Here is a 20,082-nt window from a genome sequence, read left to right on the forward strand (position 1 = left end):
TTTTCTTATTTCATTTTGGTGATGGACCAAACCTCCACCGAACCACATCTGTTATGCTTCTGTTCTTCTTCCTTCTCCCTTCGATCCAATCGGTTCCCTTCCCCCCTTGATTTGTGGCCGCCGACGACGAGCGAAAAGCCTAAGGAAGTTTGTCGGAGATCGACTCCTTCTCGTGATCTGTTTGACCACCAGATCACCATTTTGACTGCTAGAATTCGTGTTCTTTCTTCCCCTTCCCGATCACTGAAGGCGAAGAGTAAACCCACAAAGGGTAGTCGGTCTCGACAGACCCCTTGCCCCTCCTCGCGATTTCCCATCTGCACCGCAGTTCCCGTCGATCTGCCTTTCGCTCGTCAATTCCTTGTCCACTCTGATGGAGATGATGATTATTCAAGGTCAAAGTGGGTTTGGCTTTTTGGAGAAGATGAAGCTACAAGAATATGTATTGTACAAGTCTCGAAGCAATGGAGAGAGAGAGAGAGAGAGAGAGAGAGAGAGAGGTGGGTCCTCTCTTGTATTTTAATTAATAAAATATAAAAATAAGTATTAAAAAATATAAAAATAAAAATAAAAGGCCATTTTAGTTTTTTTTTAGTTTTCTGAGGAACCAAATAATAAAAAATAAAAAAAAAAAAAAAAAAAAAAAAAACTAGCTCAAAAGGACCTCAATCCAAAAAAATCGAGGTTTGGAACAAATCTCAGAAAAAATACATAACACAGGATCATCTTCGCAGTTTTGTCTAATCATAACAAACGATGATGATAGTAAATAGAAGTCCAATTCACAACAAGTACTGAATAAACCCCTTAAAATGAAAGTCATATTAACGGTTTTTTCTGCAAAGTGATATCATCGGTTTTTTCTGTCATCTGTTCACCTGAGAAAAGTCATCATTACCATCAATTTGAATTGATTAGAAATTTTCTAAATCTGAAATCGCATTGATGAAAAAAAAAAAAAAAAAATCACTCCTAGTTTTTCCGAAATCCAAGCAAATGTTAAATTTGCCGTTTTTAAACAATATACGTGTTTGTTGGACCAATGTTCATTTATCAAGGCTCTTTCGTCAAACTGATAAAACCTCAAGGGTGTCTTCTGAAACATTTCTTTTATTTAAACCACCTATCACCTATGTATTCTGTGAAGGGAATTGAAGAAACAGTCCATCGCACGCAGGGAGGAGATTGAGAGAGTAAACGCTTGTTTCAAGTGAAAAGCCTAGGGCTGTTTAACCTGATCGATTCAGGTCTATAATCTATATCTTTCTCCTTTTGATCTAATCAATGCATGTGCGTATAGATTATGTTTCGATTATTGTCCTCGAAAAAAATCAATGATTATCGCGGTTTCATTTTGATTTTAGATATAGCTGCATTATAGAATGATGTATAGATCTGTGGATTACAGTCTTCTGCGCTTTCAATTCGGTTCATTTGATTCGGTTTTTCCTTAAAATTTGAGCATTTATCTATGTTGCATGAAATTTTGTTTTTTTTACTTATTGAATGAAAATCCATAATTTTTGCTGTTGCTTGGATTTGAGTTCTTAATTCTATTAAGCATTGAGGATGGAATCTATCGTATGTTTGTGTTCTTACCTTGCTCATAATTTTTGCGATAAATGCTTTGGGAGAACTTTTTAGATTTTCTCTGCTTTCCTTAATATAGTCACAGACGGATGACAACTGTTGAAATAGTTCTTCGGCAGTGATGTTATTAAATACCTACTGTTATATCTGTAAAACGATGAATTGTTTATTTCAATCGACGAATAGATCTGTGAATTACAGTCCTAAGCTTTCAATTCGTTTATTTCATATTTTGTTGTTGAGGTTCTTAAGCTTACATAATCATTGATATCATCGACAAATGGCAATTGCTCAAAGATATAAACACCTGTATATTGCTTTCAAGTTTCGATAAGTAATTTCCATAATTGATGCTTCATATTAAACATCTTGCAGGTTGAAGGATCTGGTGAAGAGGTAAAATGGGAGCAGGAGGATGTATGTCTGTTTCTGAAACAAAACCCGAAGAAAAGAAGAATCCTTTGAAGCGAGTCCCTTGTGCAAAACCTCCTTTCACAATCAGTGATATCAAAAAAGCCATCCCTCCCCACTGTTTCAACCGTTCCCTCACCCGTTCCTTCTCCTACGTCATTTACGACCTTGTTATCAGCTTCCTCCTCTACCACATCGCCACCACCTACTTCCACCGCCTCCCAACGCCTCTCTCCTCCCTCGCATGGTTAGCTTACTGGGTTGTTCAAGGTTGTGTTCTCACCGGCGTTTGGGTCTTAGCCCACGAATGCGGTCACCACGCATTTAGCGATTACCAATGGGTTGACGACACCGTGGGCTTTCTCCTCCACTCCGCCCTCCTCGTACCTTACTTCTCATGGAAATACAGCCACCGGCGCCACCACTCCAACACCGGGTCACTCGAACGCGACGAAGTGTTCGTCCCAAAGCCCAGATCCAAAATCCCATGGTATTCAAAATACCTAAACAACCCACCGGGCCGAATGATGAGCCTGTTCGCCACCCTCACTCTAGGCTGGCCGTTATACCTAGCTTTCAACGTCTCCGGCAGACCCTACGACCGTTTCGCCTGCCACTACTCCCCCAACAGCCCTATCTACAACGACCGCGAACGCCTCCAGATCTGGCTCTCCGACGTCGGAATCATCACCATGTCTTTGTTCCTCTACCGTGTTGCTGTATTGAAAGGCGTGAGTTGGGTGATTTGTGTCTACGGGATTCCGTTGCTGATTGTGAATGGATTCCTGGTTTTGATTACTTACCTTCAACATACACACCCGTCGTTGCCACATTATGACGGGTCGGAATGGGATTGGCTGAGGGGGGCGTTGGCGACGGTGGATAGGGATTACGGTGTGTTGAATAAGTTGTTTCATAATATTACAGATACACATGTGGTGCACCATTTGTTTTCAACGATGCCTCATTATAATGCGATGGAGGCGACGAAAGCTGCGAGACCGGTGCTTGGGGAGTATTATCAGTTGGATGAGACGCCGTTTTATGTTGCCATGTGGAGGGAGGCTAAGGAGTGTTTGTTTGTGGAAGCGGAGGGAGAGGGAGGAGGAGTGTTTTGGTATAAGAATAAGATGTGAATTAAGTAATTAAAGATTAAGGAATTAAGGTTAGGTTGTGTTTTTGTTTGTGTGGTTGTGGTTTAAATGTAGTGTTTGAGTGTTTGGTATTTTGTTAGTTTAATGAACATGGAGTAGTTCCTTCTTTTAAGACAAGTGTGAAACAACTACCAAAGAACTTTTGGTCCATCATTGAAAAGGTCTCTCAACTAAATCCGTATTATCCATGAATTCTTGTGGGATGCAATTACATTCCGTAATTGTACTGATAGTATTTAGATGGTGCCATTTTGTCACATAGCGATAATGATATGTTCTTGATGTTAATGGTACCTTGTACTAGCTTAAAAGTTACGAATTTATATTTTCAAAACGAAAAGATTTATCGATGAAGTCATCATATTAAAATTGGCTTCTAGTAAAATTATATTTTCCTAGTGTTTGTTGCTCATATTAATTACGTGTGGTTATTAGTTAATTTGATTTAAAACCAATATAATTAGAACAAATATAAAAATTCTGTGGCTACTTAATTTATTAGTATTTTACTAGGAACAAAACAAAGGGCGCACGCAACTTAATTAATGTACACATAAAAGAGTAATGGTAGAGTAGAAACAATATGAATCCAGTCAAAAAAAAAAGGGAGAGAGCGTAGTAGCTTAGCTATATACACATTTACAGATTAAAATCAGCAAAAAAACATGGATGGCTGTAGCCTGTATGATCTCAAGCAGAAAATTAGAAAGGTCAACTGCATAAACCAGATCTATCTTCCTGACTGAGAGTGAGAGATGAAGGCATACAATTGTTTTGCAGTAAAGCTTGCTTCTGAAAGGTTTCTGAGAGGAGCTGCAATCTCATCGCCAATTGCCATCAATAGCTCCATGCAATCTGCAACTCATTTGTCAGTCACGGTCAGTCTTTCTATTCATTACAAATTGACAACAAAAAAAACAGTTCCTTCATATCATTTCCAGTGGTATCACATTTTCTTCTTGTTAGGTAGGCCTAGTGTAGATAATATTGTATATTTGCATTATATTTACTGTCCGGCCCTATGTATCTCAGCCTAGTCTTAGATCTTTTATTAACCTAGGCTAACCCTATGTTATTCTATGAGACTATTAGAGGAAAACAAAATATCACAATTACATGGTATCAAAACTAAAACAATTACTCCTCTCTTCTCTCTAAAATTACAACACATCCTTCTCACAGAATCCAAGGAAATAGCAAGCAATTAATACTTAAATTGAAAATGATAAGCCCCGATTCGAGAGGGGTTGAGTCTCCAATTACAGAACTGAGTCTGAGAACGAACGAAAACAAACTGCAAAGCCCTCTGAAAACTAGTTAGCTAAACACAGTTAATTAACTGATCCTAAGAATTAGCTCAAAAACCGCTTGTCCACTACTTCTGTTTTCCCACAAGAAGGGAGCTGGGGGATAATTTCCAGGCTTTTTCAGCAGTTATAGTACTATGTTAATGGTTTGTGGTCTGGTGTTCCTAGTAGTATATATAGTTGTTAGAAGGTAGAGAAAGGTAGGGAAATATTTTGTACAAACTTCTTTGTGAACCTAGCGAGCTCCCCCTCTCGAATGTGTGATACTTACTATCTTGAATACTAAGCAATTATTTGGTGTTTAATTGTTGCTTATTACTATCCTTCTTGAGTGATTGTGTCTTTTAAATCTGTTACTTCATATCAGATTATGGAGGGTCTATAAAAAAGTGCATCAAATGTCGCTCCTAACTTTAAGATCTTGGGGATTATCATACTCGCACTTTCTTTGGGTTTATCCTTTATGTTTAATAGCTCAAGTGTTAGCAAAATTTCTCCATTTTTATGCCTATACAAAAAATCAATGCCAATGAAGTGTTTGCAAAATACTAACCTGGGATTTTGCTAAAATTTAGCAGAGACGCTGCAGCAAGAACCTTGTGCTCTACCCATTCACTATTTTCAATGGTTTCTTTCAGTTTAGAGATAAGAACCGAAAAAGCAGACAATTTAGCTTCAGAATCAAGTAATGAAGCAAGTGAAGAACTTAACCACACCACCGTTGTCAACCCCACCTTCATCATCTCCCTGTGTCCACAACTCAAACCCTGAGAAAGTGATTCCAAAAACAACTTCTTTCCATCACCAATTAGAGATTCCGACAATTTCATTAACCAATCTTCAACAGCCTCTTCCTCCTCAGTATCCTACATTCATAACCAATTTCACAATCGTCCCAAAGCATATACTGTAACACTTGCAGAAAGAGAAATCAAATTACCATCAATACGTTATCTTTGATTGTGATTTTATTGTCTGATGAATCAGGTCTATCAAAGAAACCAGCTTTCTTTAAGATCCAATCCTCTGTCATGACCTTCCCACAGAAAGAGATACGCCCTCCCAAGATAAGGAGTGCCTTGCAACAAGCTTCTCGCACCTTTTCATTACAAAGGCTGGCATCCATAGCAGATGAAATGGTATCAACAGCTTCCTCTCTGTATATACTGTACTTCTGTTGTTGATCTACCTGTCAGTTTGCACATATGTTTAACTAATTTTAGTATCCTCTCAAAAGAAGCAAACAGGTTAAACAACAAACAAAACATACCATTAGGTCCAGGTGTAAAAGGAGCACAGCAACCAAGGGTTTTTGCTCTGGTGAACAGCTCTGAAGAAAGAGTAACAAAATGTGCATCGAGCTCACTATACCTTCCTTGTGCAAGCGATTTAAGAAAAACTGGACATCTTTTCTCCTTGAGTCGCACACATGGACAAATGTTATTAATTTAACAGAAAGAAGAAGAACATAGAGGTTTGAAAGTTGAAACTGAAATACCTGTTGAGACAAATGAGATCAAACAGCAGAAACACAGCATTTGCTCTTGATTTTACTCCCTTACAGTGAAGCAACTCAAGCAGACATTGCTTCTCAATGTGTCTAGCCACATGATTTCTGCAACTAGGGTCTACTTTAATACAGTGGGACAGCAATGCAGCTACACGAGTCTTCTCATCCAAATTTCCATACTCAAATCTTTGAATGAGAAACTGTAAGCCCCCAAGAGCAAGTAACTGTTTGGCATTATCTGTATTTTCCTCTGTGCCAAAATCAGTAAGAAGCTGCTCTAATATGAAAACAGTTGCTTCAGCTTTATATTTCTGTTCCCCATGGCTTCCTGTGGGCTGAGAAGCAGAAGCTAATATCTCCCTGGAGTGCTTTGATTTCCAGCCATCAATCATTCGCTTCAAGATAGAGTTTGTGAATGGGACAAAATGGCATTCAAGATTTTTCCCAGTTACAGGACATGTTGTGTTGCCTTTATTAAACCATTGTACAATAGCTTCACGCTCATAGGTTTGACCAGTCTCTATAGTCACAGGATCTTCAAAAAGAAGTCCGGTTAAAGGGCATACATAATCCTCAGGGGTATTCAAGTAAAAGCACCCTCCTCCATCACCATATGGCCTTGTTTTCATTGGCTGCATAAAAAAAGAGAAATGTACTTTTAGGGTGAATAAAAACAAAGGGTATTGTACTATTGTATAAAACTATAAAGTTTTGCACTTAGGATCAATGTTTGTTTCAATATAATTACCAAAAAATCAGGATATTTTGCATCATCTAAATCAGCAGATTTCTCGGATTGTTGCAGTGCAAAGACATATGTTGCTAGCCTCTTGAGAGTAAGTTCATTGACTTTTGCAACTGGAAGTGATTCTAACATTTTAGTGCTCTCCAAACCTTCTTCTTTTGCTATTATTACATCCTGCTACAATGGAGAATATTAATGTGAAACGACTAATGACATGCTAAATCAAAATTTAGGACTAAACTTACCTGATAAGGTACCACATCCCCTTTAACATCTAAATCTTTGTATATATCTTCTTCCAGAGGGTATGTCAATGTCCTTTTATCTTCCACTACAGACTCATCAAAGCTACATATATCATCATCTGATCTTTGTGAATATTGATAGTCTTCCACTTCAGCAATTACTGGCTTATTCATCCGCCCAAATACAGAATCATATAACTTCTTGCTGACCATAGACTGTGATGAAAATGGTGGGCTGACCTCATGCTGACTCCCCTGAACAGAAACAGATGGAACATGGATGGAAGGAATTGAGGGAGCTTCAACACCATCTGTGAGCCAATCTTTATAGTACAATGCAAATTGGTAAGTACCCGTATCCAAAATCTCATTATACACTTTCTTAAGTTGCTTTAGCTTCCTTGTATTCTGTGGGTCATCAGATAAAGATTCAACTTCTTGGTTATACCACTCTTCTAAATGTGATAAATGAGGGTGAAATACAGTTTCCCATAACTCAGGTACCAAAACAGATCGAGCTGCAGATGGTGAATCACAGAAAATCTGCAAAAGATGCTTAGCTGCTATCCTTTCTTTCTTTTGTAACTGATATACCACACTTAAGTACAAGTGGCCACAAGCTGAAAGAATGGAATTAGGAATTCCGGAGGTAATTCCATCCTTTAGATCATTTGCATTTAGACCTGTGATCACACTAAGCTGTAAAGAAGCTTTTTTGAGCTCTTTTGTAGTGGCGCGATTATCTGCAGCTTTTTCAACTGTTTCTATGGCTTGGTCGAGATTCGATATAACTTTGCTTTCAGCAACTATTTCTTCTTCTAACTTAGAAAAATTAATAGCAGCAAAGCAGTTGTGGTACATTGATGTCCTGAAATCTTGATCTTTGAGAAAACTTTTAATGTAACCACTCAAAATAGATATCATTGCTTTGATTGCAATGTCATCAAGAGCTACTTCGGGTACAGATTCAATATCAACTGGTCTTCGAACCTTAGTGTCCTTGTTTTGTGTGCTTCTGTTTGATCTGGTAGATGATGAACCAGGTTGATTCACATCTTTCTGATGATTATTAACATAGCCATTATCAACCTGAACATCCTTCCCTGAGATGTCCATGTTATCATACTTCTCTTCTTTCTTGCTCATTGGAGGGCTAAACACTCCATTTAGATAAATATCTTTGTACTTTCCTTTATCTGGTCTTCTGTCATTGACTTTCTGCTTGCCTTCTTTGACCTCAACTATCTCATCAAGAGAAAATGGTTGTGATGAATCGATACTGTATCGAGGAACATCACGTGTGTCTTGAGAACCTCTTCTAATATGTCTTTCCCTAGTTTCATTCCTTGACCCTCTATCCGATTTTTCCCTTTTCAGAACATCTACTGATCTCCTACTCTTGAGTTTATCAGAAAAGGGAGATTCAACACGCATATCATATCTACGGGTATCTGAATATGCCCTCTCTGTTTTTCTCAAACGAATTGAAGGACCACGAAGCGGGTGGGTTGGGATTGATGTTACGGGTCCAGAGGAAGCTCTAGTCATTCTCTTTGAGCTATTGCTTTTGAAACCCTCCTCTGTAAGAAGATCCTCCAGTGACATTGCCATTTAGAAAGGTTGAAGCTTTTTGGTATGAAATCCTGTTTTAACCAAGAAGACCCGTGTCATTAAATCAAATGATAAAATCCACTAATATGCATCTCAAATCATATATGCAATTCAACACAGGCAGATAATATGGTATAAAAGCTTGGGGAACTACAAAATATTCAAAGGGTTCTTAGATAACTGCTTATACAATCCACTTCCGTGACCATGTTGCCACAAAATATTCAGTGAAAGGTTGTATAGTTTGTATTAAAATACTCATGATCTCTTACAGAAGTACTAGTATCAAAATTTAGGTGTAAAACTACTAATACTAATCGAAACAAATGACCCCCTATAACCTTTCACACGATATATTTAATCTTTGTAGATAGCCACCAACCGGCCATATATTGTATGCCACACCATTTTAGTCATTTATGCATTTTGTCAAACACATGATGTGCACTTTATAACTAGTAAAAAAAATTGAATACTCGTACCCTTAACTTTGATCTTCTCGGTATATACTCGAAACGCACGTACCACAGGAACATAAAATGGTTTCCAGCGGAGCACTTCCGATGATCGGAGAGGAAACTGCAAAATTGAGAAAGGGTAACAAGAAAAAAATGGAATATTGGCGAAATTTTTGAAGAAACGAGTGAGTGAAGGCCATTGGCTATCAGATATAAGAAACGGTAGCATGATTAAGACAAATGGAGATGGAGACAGGGAGGTAACAGAGAGTGAGACAAATGGAAGAAGACAGAGCAAGAGTGATGAAAGTTTTTAAGAATGAGGTTATGTTGCCGGCCGAATCAATGGCATGTTTGAAGTTTTCCTAAGTTTCGAGAAAGCCGACCTCATCTCTGTCGTTGTCGCATTGTTCTTCCAATGTGACCAGTTCGGCAGTTGAATTAAGCGGACTGAATTCACTTTATATGTAACCTCCCTTTTTGTTATTTCTTAGGAACTCCTGGCAAAAGTTTCAAAAAAGTCCTAAAAAAAATTTTAAATGAAAAAGCCCAATAAACTGGACAATTTAGTCCTTATCATCCGGTGACCCTCATTTTCCCGGTTAAAGAAGTCTACATGGCATCTTAATGGTGACTATATCGTTGACCTCATTAATTTAGGGTTTTCTTTGAAAACCCTTTTTTCTCGTCTCCTTTATTCCCGACAAATCGATCTCGATTCTGCTCGTGTCCTTTGGCGATGGATGAAGTATTTGAGCCTGACACAATCGACGTTCAAGTTTATGATTTTGTAAAAACCAAATCAGTTTCAAGATGCAAAGATGAATTCCTTAATGTTCTTTGTGAAGACAGTGATGACGAACTAGTGGAAGGTGAAGGAGAAAATGCTCGAGTAGAACTAGATGATGAGGAAAACACTGACGAATCTAGTGATGAAGATGAAATCATATACTCCATCCATAATCCGAAGGTCAAATGGAATGTGATGAAACCGGTTATTGGAGAAAGGTATGAATCTAGACACGAACTGAAATTATGTTTAACAAATTATTCCATCTATAAGGGCTATAAAATTCGTTTCAAGAAGTGTGACAGTGTTAGACTAGTGGCTGTGTGTGCTAGTGATCCAAAAAAATGCCCTTTTATGGTTCGTGCTTCATGGATGAGTACTGAAAAATCATTCCAGGTGAAAAAGATGAATGATAGGCATACATGTGTTAGGAATTTTAGTAGTTCAAGGCTTATGAATCCAACTTGGTTAGCAAAGCAGTTTGTGAAAGAACTAGTAAGGAAACCAAAGTTAAAATGCAAGGAAATGCAGGCAATAATTCAAAGTAAATTTCATTGCAAGGTGTCATGGTCAAAATGTTATAGATCAAGGTGTAGGGCACTGTCCTTAATTGATGGCAATTTGAGTGACCATTATGCAAGAGTGTGGGATTATGGACATGAACTGATGAGGTCCAATCCAGGTAGCACAGTTAGGATTTCTGTTAATATTAACCCTGATCAGACTACAACTTTTCATAGAATCTATGTGTGCTTTAAAGCAATCAAAGATGGGTGGAAGATAGGATGTCGTAGGGTTATAGGGTTGGATGGGTGTTTTTTGAAGGGACAATGCAAGGGTGAGTTACTAACTGCAATAGGTAGAGATGCAAATAATCAAATTTACCCTATAGCATGGGATGTTGTGGAGGTTGAAAACAAGGTTAATTGGACATGGTTCTTGGAACTAGTTAGTGAAGATCTTTCATTGGATGTTGGCAAGGGATTATGTGTCATTAGTGATCAACACAAGGTAATGACAGGTTCATTTAATTTATATCATCTATTATAGTTTTTAATAACAGTTACTAATATATTTTTTCATTTCCTAGGGTCTTGTTGAAGCAACAAAGGATATTCTACCCCATGTAGAGCACAGACAATGTGCTAGGCATATTTATGCCAATTTTAGGAAAGTGTATAGTGGGATACAATTCAGAAACATGTTTTGGGCTGCTGCAAAATCTACAACAGAAGGTGATTTCAAGATAAACATGGATAGGATCAAGACTTTAAGTGAAGGTGCATATGATCATCTTATGGCTAGAGAACCTCATACATGGTGCAGGGCATTTTTTAGTAGTGGTTTGGCATGTGAGTCTGTAGAGAATGGGATAGCTGAGTGTTTTAATGCAGTCATTGTAGATGCTAGAAAGAAGCCTCTTTTGGCTATGCTTGAAGAAATAAGACTCTACATGATGGAAAGGTTCTACAACTTAAGAGAGGAAGCACAGAAATTAGAAGGTGATGTGTGTGAAGCAGCACTTCTAAAGATGGAGGAATTTGCTGAGGATATAAGGTATATTTTATATTTCATATATACATGTAGCTTTTTAATTAACTGTTATTACATTTATAATAAGATAAATGTTTATATTTGCAGGACTTGGTATGCAGTGCCAAGTGGTGTTAATTCATATGAAATTAGAAATGGCTTTCAAAGTTATGGAGTTGATTTGGAACACCATTACTGTAGCTGCAGACTGTGGGATATAGCAGGGATACCTTGTGTGCATGCACAAGTAGCAATCTTATACACCAACCAAGATCCAAAGGAATTCATTAGCACTTGGTTCAGCAAGAGTAATTACATGGCTACATATCAGTCTAACATACTTCCAGTCAATGGAAGTAACTTGTGGGAAGAAACTGGCTATACCAAGCCCCTTCCACCTACAGCTAGGAGGATGCCAGGACGACCCAGTGTCAAAAGAAGGAGACATGTATCTGAGCATGAAGACAAGTACCCCCAAGTGTCTAACAAGGGAAGAACTGTACAATGCAAGAATTGTCTTCAAAGGGGACATAATAAAGCTTCTTGCAAAAATCCAAAGGTTGTACCTGAGCCAAAACCTAAAAAGAAAATGGGCAGACCCAAATTGGATCCTGATTTGACTAACTGGACAAGATCTAGAAGAGGTGATAGAGGTGGGGGTACTGGATCTGGTAGAAGAGGGAAGAGAGGTGGTGGTAGGGGATCTGGAGGAAGAGGCAAAAGAGGTAGAGGGAATACAAAATTTGGTGAGGGAACTTCTAATCTTGATGAAGAAAATGTGGTGACTCCTACTGTTGAGAGTGATAATGAAAAGGCAAGAGATGTGGAGAGTCCTGAAGTTGATGATGAAATAAGAGTGGATGTAAAGAGTGATATTGATTTCATGAGACAGTCGAATTACACTACACAAGATATTTTGGACTGTCTTGGAATCAATGAGGAAGAATTATATGAATTTGAGGGTCTAAAACATGTACCTGTGGATCTTAATATATCACAGGTATGGTTTAGCAAGAGAATTTTAGTTTATTGTGTTTAGTATGCCTAACCATATATTGATATGCTTGTTGCAGGGTTTTGAATTTCCTAGCCAATTGACTGTAGAAACTTTGACTGAGAATGAAGAGGATTTGGAACAAGAAGGTATGGATCAGGAGGGACTAGGCGAGGAACAAGAAGGTATGGATATTATGAATCAGGATGGTATGGTTCCAGAGGGAATCATTGAAGAGGATATGGGTATAGAGGGCATAGATGAGGAGGGCATGGAACAAGAAGGTATGGATCAAGAGGGCATGAATCAGGATGGAATGGGTGCACAAGGGTTGGATCAAGAAGGTATGGATCAAGAGGGCATGAATCAGGTCATGCATGATTCCAACCATACTTGATTCCGGTCATGCATGATTCCAACCATACTTGATTCCGGTCATGCATGATTCCAGTCATAAATGATTCCAATCATTATTGATTCCATTGTTTATTAAACATGTTTGATTCTATTCTATATTCATTCCATTGTTTATTGATTCAATTAATTAATTATTCCATTCATGTTTCATTCCATTCATTGTTTCATTCCATTCATTCTTTCATTCCACTCTATTCACTCATGATTACATTCGAAGCACTTATGACTCATACATAAACATAAACTTGTTAATTCATTTCACTTGACAAAAGGGCACAACATGATTTCCATACATCTTCTGTCTATCCTAAAAGACACCAAAACACAATCAAAACACATAAAAGACACCAAAACACTATTTTCCATACATCTTCTGTTTATCCTACAAATCCTTCAACATCACCAACACAAAAACAAAAGAAACCATGAACACATAAAAAAAAGATTTCCATTTTCCACCTTCTTCTCCATTCTGGACTTGAATGGCCACTCCTTCCACGGGTTGATTTGCCACTGGTGTTTGTGCCACTGGTTGTTCCACAACGTCCTCAAAAAAGTTCCCTTCAACTTGTTGTTGTCCATAGTCCCCGAAAATTGCATTGTTCTCCAAATTAACATTGTTGTGAAATTCTAGTAAAAGATTTGCATACCACTGATTTGGTAGAGGAGGATCCACCCATTGGAAGAAATTGCAGTCTTTAAGTGCATCCTGGTAATTTGGGCAACCTATAAACCTTCTTCCTGGGTTAAACGGAGTCCACGAAGTCCATTTTCCAACGGGATCACCGCAATAGCACCTGCTTCTCAGTCGATTCATCACTCTTCGATTTGAACTTCTGCTTCCTACAGAAGATGAAGACGACATTGGTGGCTCCTCCTCCTGCTTCGATTTTTGCCTGGTCCGATTTTAGGGAACGAAAGGAATGAATGATGTATATATTTAAGTTTCGTTAAGTCCACCTAAGCATGCCCAGTCCACGTAGACTTCTTTAACCGGGAAAATGAGGGTCACCGGATGATAAGGACTAAATTGTCCGGTTTATCCGGTTTATTGGGCTTTTTCATTCAAAAAAAAAATTTAGGACTTTTTTGAAACTTTTGCCAAAATATAGGGACTTTACTATAGTTATCCCTTATTTCTCATGTCATTTTTTGTTCTTTTTAGGTGTTTGTTAGTTCATAACCCCTTTCTTATTTGTTTTTTTTATCTTATATTTTCTATTTTTTATCTCTTATTTATTTATTTATTTATTTATTATTATTATTATTATTATTATTATTATTTATTGTTATTGTTGTTGTTCTAGTATTTTTTTTATTAATTATGTTGTGTGTGTGTGTATATATATATATATATATATATATATATATATATATATATATATATATATATATATATATATATATATATAGGGAAGGGTTATTTGGAAAACAAAAAAAACCCTAAAAATCATAAAAATGCATAAAAAAAATACCTAGAGATCACAAAACTTTTTTTTGACATTTTTTATGAAAAAATCGCAGGTTTTTAAAGAAATTCGCTGAAAAAAATTTTGAAAAAAAAAATTTATAAAAAAAAAAACTGGTTTTTTTTTTTTTTTTTTTCAACGAATTTTAATAAAAAGCTGCGATTTTTTATAAAAAAAATTCAAAAAAAAGTTCTGTGATCTCTAAGTATTTTTTTTTTATGCATTTTTATAATTTTTAGGGTTTTTTGTTTTTCATAGAACGTAAACCTATATATATATATATATATATATATATATATATATATATATATATATATATATATATATATATATATATATACTAGCCACCTACCCGCGCAATGCGACGGGAGGAGAATAGTTTCTTTTGGTGAATATTTCCTTTTCGGCGATTCGATTTCTTTTTGCAGTGACCGGTCTAAACTAACGTGACAGAAAATTTTATTTATCCAAAATCTCTGTAAGTAATTAAAAAATCAAAAGTAAAGCCTTGACAATAAAATATAGTACAATAAGTTTTTCGGTTAAATGTATATAAACTCAAAGTAGGATGTTGTAATATGAACTAAAATGAAAGTAGGATGCTGGAATTGGTAAATTTTCAAAATACATTGCTTTAAAATAAACTACAATGAAAGTAGGATGTTATAATTGGTAGATTTTCAAAGTATAGTGCTTTAAAATGACATAAATTAATTTGTACATTTTTAAAGTACAATGCTTATATGAACTAAAATGAAAGTAGGATGTTGCAAGTGATAGATGTTCAAAGTACATTTCTCTATCTAAACTATAATATTCTAAAAATCCTTATTGCATCAAAACGCTTTGCAACCTTAATAGATCTATCAAACCACTTTTACCTAAACTCCATGTAGACCTGCATTTTGAAAAAAAGTATAAAAAGGATAAGAAATACACATAAAAAGCTAAGACATTCAACTATGAATATAGAAAACTGTCTATTTTATTAAACCCCCACAAAGCAATATAAGAACAAAAAAAATATCTTACCTTGGGATAATGAAAGTTAGTTTAACATCACTATATAATCATCTTCTCTTTCTCCATTTCTTGATTTCAGGGGTCTTTTATATTTTGTAATGAGAAAGGAACACATGATAACTAATGTCAAGATCCAAACAACATAGAAAACTCCCCAATTGATTAAACCCATGTAAATAAAAGGGAGATTAAGTTCAATTTTTCTTTTCTTATCTGAAGTTCATGGAAAGAATAATGATGGTCATGTAACATATAACAATAAAGGAGCCCAAAAAATTCAAAACCTGATTCATTTCCAGCCTCATTGGTGGCTAAGTTGAAGCATAACACAAGATTGCAAACATTAGGACATAATTTTCATAAAAATAGATATGGATAAAATATGAGATGAAAATATATGTCAATTTCTTGATTGCAATGAAAAATAAGTTAAGATACCAAAATGAGAAACCAAGGAGGTGTGCAAGAAGAATAAATGCTTTAATTTTTTGTATTTACATCAATTCTACATTCTAATCTCTACACACCTAGATAGTGTAGTTTAAGGCATTAATCAAAGGAGTTCACCAAATTTGAAATAATAAATAGGGAATATATCAGAAACCGGAAGATAATTTATCACCACCAAGATCAACATTGTGACATCCCCATTTTTCACGACCATAAAAGACCGATTTGTTTATACTTTATTTTGAAAATCAGAGTATCTCTTAAAGAAATATGTTGCGGAATTTGTTCCCAGAAAACATGATAAATATGTTATCAAAGCATTTCCGAAAAAATGTAATTTGTTTATATTAAAACTGTCACACCCCCAAACCGGAACGGCGGAAACATTTGGGGGCGGAGGACGTCATGTATAGTATCACAACAATTGAATAATAGTAATCAAAGCAACAACAAACATTGTATTAATAGTATAAATGTTTACATTGTATTTGAATCATATATAACTGACTCCAAAAGTAAATAACAAGTAAAGACCTGAAGATAATATGCTCCATCTTCTAGAATCCGGTGCGTGTACCTGTCTACTACTGTCCTGAGAATACAAGTAGGTTTTGAAATAGTATCAGCATTAAAGCTGGTGAGTTCATAAGTGTTTATTTTAGAAAACAGGTTCCTTATTGTTTGTAAAACGTGATGTGTTTCTTTAGAAAATCCTATATTTTCTGCAGAGGTGTTTTTGTATCTCAAAATAGTATGATGCACATGTATATGGATAAAGGCTCTGTTATTTGTAATTCCATGGTAACACCAGTTGTTTGTAAAAATACTTTGTTGTAGTTTATTACATTGTTGTAGTTTTATTACATTGTTGTAGTTTTGTTTATAATAAAAGTATAAAACTAAGTGAAGTTGTTTACCATTCATACATTAGTCATTTTATTTAGTACCAAATTTATGATGTAACGTCCGTGTTTCTAGGCTAGACATTAATATTGACGTGATAGTCTAGGTTAACCTTTGTAACTCATTTTGAAGAAATGAAAATGAATTATGTGAATATATGTGAATTATGTGTTTTATGCTTAATTATTAAGATTTAATTAATTAAGAATAAAAATAAGCGTCGAAAATAAATATTAGATAAAGCCGATATCTATTAAGAAAGTTGTAGTGGTCGTGACAAGGATTACGGATATATAAAGAATACCGAAATCCGAGTTATAACGAAGAAGTTATGACCTGTCGAAGTTTCGCGACAAAACCGGCACGGTGCCGAATGACGTAAAAAGTGAGTTTTTGATAAACTACTTTTTAGCCTTAGTGATCTAAACAAACGTCGTAGTGTTTGTTAAACTGATAGTATGTATAAAAAGAACGCCCAAATCTGACTCCGTATGAAGAAGTTATGATTTTTCTAAGTTTCAGCTTAGCAGTAGACAGCTAAAAACTCGAATTTTAGATCGAGTGATTTTTAGCCGACACGACCTAAACGAGAATCAAATATCTCGTCAATAGTAGTACAACGGTAAAAAGACAGACGAAAACAAACGTCGGATGAAGAAGTTATGAATTTTTAACGGATTTTCTGTCCCGGTCTGTTAAAAATAATAATATAAAAAATAAATTCAAAATTAGCCGGCGAAGTCTAAACGAAAGTTGTAGAGCGTAATTTTACCTACCCGTGCATATAAAGAACGTCAAAAACGAAGCTCGTATGCGAAAGTTATAGATTTTAGAAGTTTTAGCACAAAAATCGAGAAAAAAATGCTAAAACCGAGGAATTTTAGAAATTTATCTTTTCGGTTTTGAAGCCCAACCCTCGCAGAGCCCGGTTTCTCAATAAAACTTCCGGTTTTATTAGAAACGATCGTTTTAGGAAACGAAGTGCTGCCCGATTATCATTAAATCAAGTGAGTGTATAGTCACTTTCACCTTACACATATATATGAAGTATTTTCTTTAAAATACGTGCTATGTGTAATTATATTAATTGTTTATTTAAGGTGACTGTTGAATAGATGTTTTATACAAGTTTTAAACTGTATATGTATTTTTATCGACAAATATGTTGGGTAAAAATGGGTAGATGAATTAGATGATGTTTGATGAAATAAAAATTGATGAGAGGTATCGATGTTTAAGATGATCTGGTCATCTAGCAGAGTATAAACAACGACCACAGACTACTTTAGATAGTCCAGTGGAACGTTAGCAGACTCGTAACCGGTGGGTATGTTTGAACTATATGTTCATAAGGTGTTCTCGAACTATATGTTCATTAGGTGTTTTTGAACTATGTGTTCATCCGATAGTTCTTCTTTTTAACACTAATACGTGTCGGGTTACGGGAGCGTACGGGAGTACTTTATTAGTATTTTCCCTATACTTTTTATTTCGAAGAGCTTTAGGATCTTCGTTTCTTTTATGAAGTGATTGGACGAACTTCATGTGTCAGCGTTTCCTTTCACGAAGTAAGTGTGGAAATTTCGTAGGCTGCCTAATGAAGTGTGTCGGTAATAGACCACCACTAGGTATGTCTGGTGTTATGATGTTGGATAGGGTGAGTCTGGGGGTAAAATACCTCACGATATTCAGATCACTGCTAGGCAAAGTTCGATGCTGGATAGGGGTGAGTCTGGGGGTAAAAAATACCTCACGATATTCAGATCACTGCTAAGCAAAGTTCGATGTTGGATAGGGTGAGTCTGGGGGTAAAACACCTCACGATATTCGGACCACGGCTAGGCATTGTTATCCAGATAACTACCCCTGACTTAATTGTCTTGTGGTTCTTTCTTTTACGAACGAAGGTTCGTGGTGAAACTTATTCCATTCCTCTCATTTGATGTCTTTATCGATCCTCGTTTGCTGCTAGGGAATTTCCGAAGCAGTTTCGTCAGTTGGTTGTTCATATCGATCCTTTAGGGTAGATCTAGTAAGATCACTGTATAGGATCAGTATGTGGGGATCGACGTTTGTTAGTGCTTGTGGTATAAACCTCTGGCAACGATGGACTTCGTGCCTATTTCTTAGGAAAATTCCTTAGGAATGAGTGATAGATGATTCTTAGGGTAACTCCTTAAGAAATAAAGAAGATAATGGGGTTGGGTAATTGGGTTGATTGTTTGATGTTTAAACATAATAAATTTATTTATTGTGGGTTGAAAACCCTATATGCTCACCAGGCTCCCAAGCCTGACCCACTCAGTTTATTTGTATCACAGGTATCGATACGATGTTGCTTTACACTGAGAGATTAAAAAGAGAAGTAGATCACTAGTGTAAATGAATGTAAGTTTTGTTTATGCTTATGTTTTTGTATTGACAATGACATCCCAGTGGTTTAAATGAATAAAATACATTTCTTCATAAATGATTTGATAACATATTTATCATGTTTTTATGGGAACAAATTCCGCAACACTTTCAATCAAATGATTACTCTGGTTTTATTTTAAAAAGCATAAACGAAATCGGTCTTTTCTGGCCGTGAAATTGGGGATGTCACTGTTGGTATCAGAGCATTAATTTAAGCGAACTAGGAATTTGTAGGATTTCTAGACTTAAACTTAGAATACTAAGCGATGATTGTGAGATGAGTGTCTGCTATATTTTAGACACGAGCACACGCTTATTTTAGGAAAGATGCCTAAAATGTTTTATGTGTTAAATATTTTATGTTATAGCTATAAATATGTCTTATATGCTATTATTTCTTCGGATCTATGGTTTGTTGCCGACCGGATCTGGAAACTTTATGTGTTTAGGATTCTAAGCGTATGACTACGATATTAGAACTAGCATGTAAATGTTTCGGAGTGACGAGGAGATTTATTCGTCTATCGTAAATAAAGCTTTCATATCTTAAATTCTCGCCCAGTACACCGAACGTCTGCTTGGGTGTACAAAACGTTATGGTGAAGACTCATAGAGAATTGAGTAGATGGAGGAAAGGAAAAGCTTATGATAGTGAATGATACCTATCAGAAGATATCGTAAGAGTGGTATCTTGCCTTTAGAATATGTCTGATAAAATAATGGAACGTTTAGAGGGGTACGATACGTCTGAAGTACACCTTCGATTGGCAGGATGATGGAACGATTGGTGTAATTCTTGAAGTTGTCCCATCGTCTTGAATTTCCATCACCAACCAAGTTGAAGTAGAATTGATGATTGAAGATACGCATGGAAGAAGTCCTAGTAGAGTCTAGGAAAATTTTATGATTAATTGGACACATTCGTATGTGTTTAATTGTTTTGTGATTTTAGGACTTGGGGACTGCGAGACAATACTTGGGACGAGTATGAGTAGATGTGAATAGTAGTAGAGATCTATACTACTGGAAGCACAAGACTCACACTTGGATCAGGGAA

At 36.1% G+C, this 20,082-nt stretch overlaps 3 protein-coding genes across 4 annotated transcripts; 2 read left to right on the top strand and 1 right to left on the bottom strand.

The window, feature by feature from the left end:
* Window positions 1-1,140: 1,140 nt before the first annotated feature.
* LOC145160800 (acyl-lipid (9+3)-(E)-desaturase-like) lies at window positions 1,141-3,343 on the top strand. Its single transcript, XM_079080130.1, has 2 exons — window positions 1,141-1,247; window positions 1,966-3,343. Exon 2 carries the CDS (start codon window positions 1,992-1,994, stop codon window positions 3,135-3,137), a length of 1,146 nt encoding a protein of 381 aa, XP_078936256.1. The 5' UTR covers window positions 1,141-1,247; window positions 1,966-1,991; the 3' UTR covers window positions 3,138-3,343.
* A 284-nt stretch (window positions 3,344-3,627) lies between these two features.
* LOC145160801 (putative E3 ubiquitin-protein ligase LIN) lies at window positions 3,628-9,154 on the bottom strand. Of its 2 annotated transcripts, none has more exons than XM_079080133.1 (8): window positions 9,056-9,154; window positions 6,963-8,605; window positions 6,721-6,891; window positions 5,961-6,604; window positions 5,733-5,877; window positions 5,403-5,651; window positions 5,016-5,328; window positions 3,628-4,010 (listed from the first exon to the last, which is right to left on the bottom strand). In XM_079080133.1, exons 2-8 carry the CDS (start codon window positions 8,571-8,573, stop codon window positions 3,886-3,888), a joined length of 3,258 nt encoding a protein of 1,085 aa, XP_078936259.1. In that variant the 5' UTR covers window positions 8,574-8,605; window positions 9,056-9,154; the 3' UTR covers window positions 3,628-3,885. The 2 variants fall into 2 exon arrangements, with proteins under 2 accessions (XP_078936259.1, XP_078936258.1); XM_079080132.1 differs by having other exon boundaries at window positions 6,721-6,894.
* Window positions 9,155-9,445: 291 nt separating this feature from the next.
* On the top strand, window positions 9,446-12,920 carry LOC145160802 (uncharacterized). The gene is made up of 4 exons (XM_079080134.1): window positions 9,446-10,832; window positions 10,912-11,378; window positions 11,463-12,354; window positions 12,428-12,920. Exons 1-4 carry the CDS (start codon window positions 9,771-9,773, stop codon window positions 12,743-12,745), a joined length of 2,739 nt encoding a protein of 912 aa, XP_078936260.1. The 5' UTR covers window positions 9,446-9,770; the 3' UTR covers window positions 12,746-12,920.
* Window positions 12,921-20,082: the final 7,162 nt, after the last annotated feature.

The sequence above is a fragment of the Lactuca virosa genome, chromosome 2, assembly GCF_052849685.1.
Source record: "Lactuca virosa cultivar CGN04683 chromosome 2, Lactuca_virosa_CGN04683_v6, whole genome shotgun sequence".
NCBI lineage: Eukaryota > Viridiplantae > Streptophyta > Magnoliopsida > Asterales > Asteraceae > Lactuca > Lactuca virosa.

Excerpts from the sequence above, each read along its gene's own strand:
- LOC145160801 (XM_079080132.1), bottom strand. The coding sequence starts at position 8,573 with ATGGCAATGTCACTGGAGGATCTTCTTACAGAGGAGGGTTTCAAAAGC. Across the intron at positions 5,652-5,732 it reads TTTTACACCTGGACCTAATG|GTAGATCAACAACAGAAGTA; the intron begins GTATGTTTTGTT and ends GCAAACTGACAG. Across the intron at positions 5,329-5,402 it reads TCAAAGATAACGTATTGATG|GATACTGAGGAGGAAGAGGC; the intron begins GTAATTTGATTT and ends TTATGAATGTAG.
- LOC145160800 (XM_079080130.1), top strand. The coding sequence starts at position 1,992 with ATGGGAGCAGGAGGATGTATGTCTGTTTCTGAAACAAAACCCGAAGAA.
- LOC145160802 (XM_079080134.1), top strand. The coding sequence starts at position 9,771 with ATGGATGAAGTATTTGAGCCTGACACAATCGACGTTCAAGTTTATGAT. Across the intron at positions 11,379-11,462 it reads GAATTTGCTGAGGATATAAG|GACTTGGTATGCAGTGCCAA; the intron begins GTATATTTTATA and ends TTATATTTGCAG. Across the intron at positions 12,355-12,427 it reads TGGATCTTAATATATCACAG|GGTTTTGAATTTCCTAGCCA; the intron begins GTATGGTTTAGC and ends TGCTTGTTGCAG.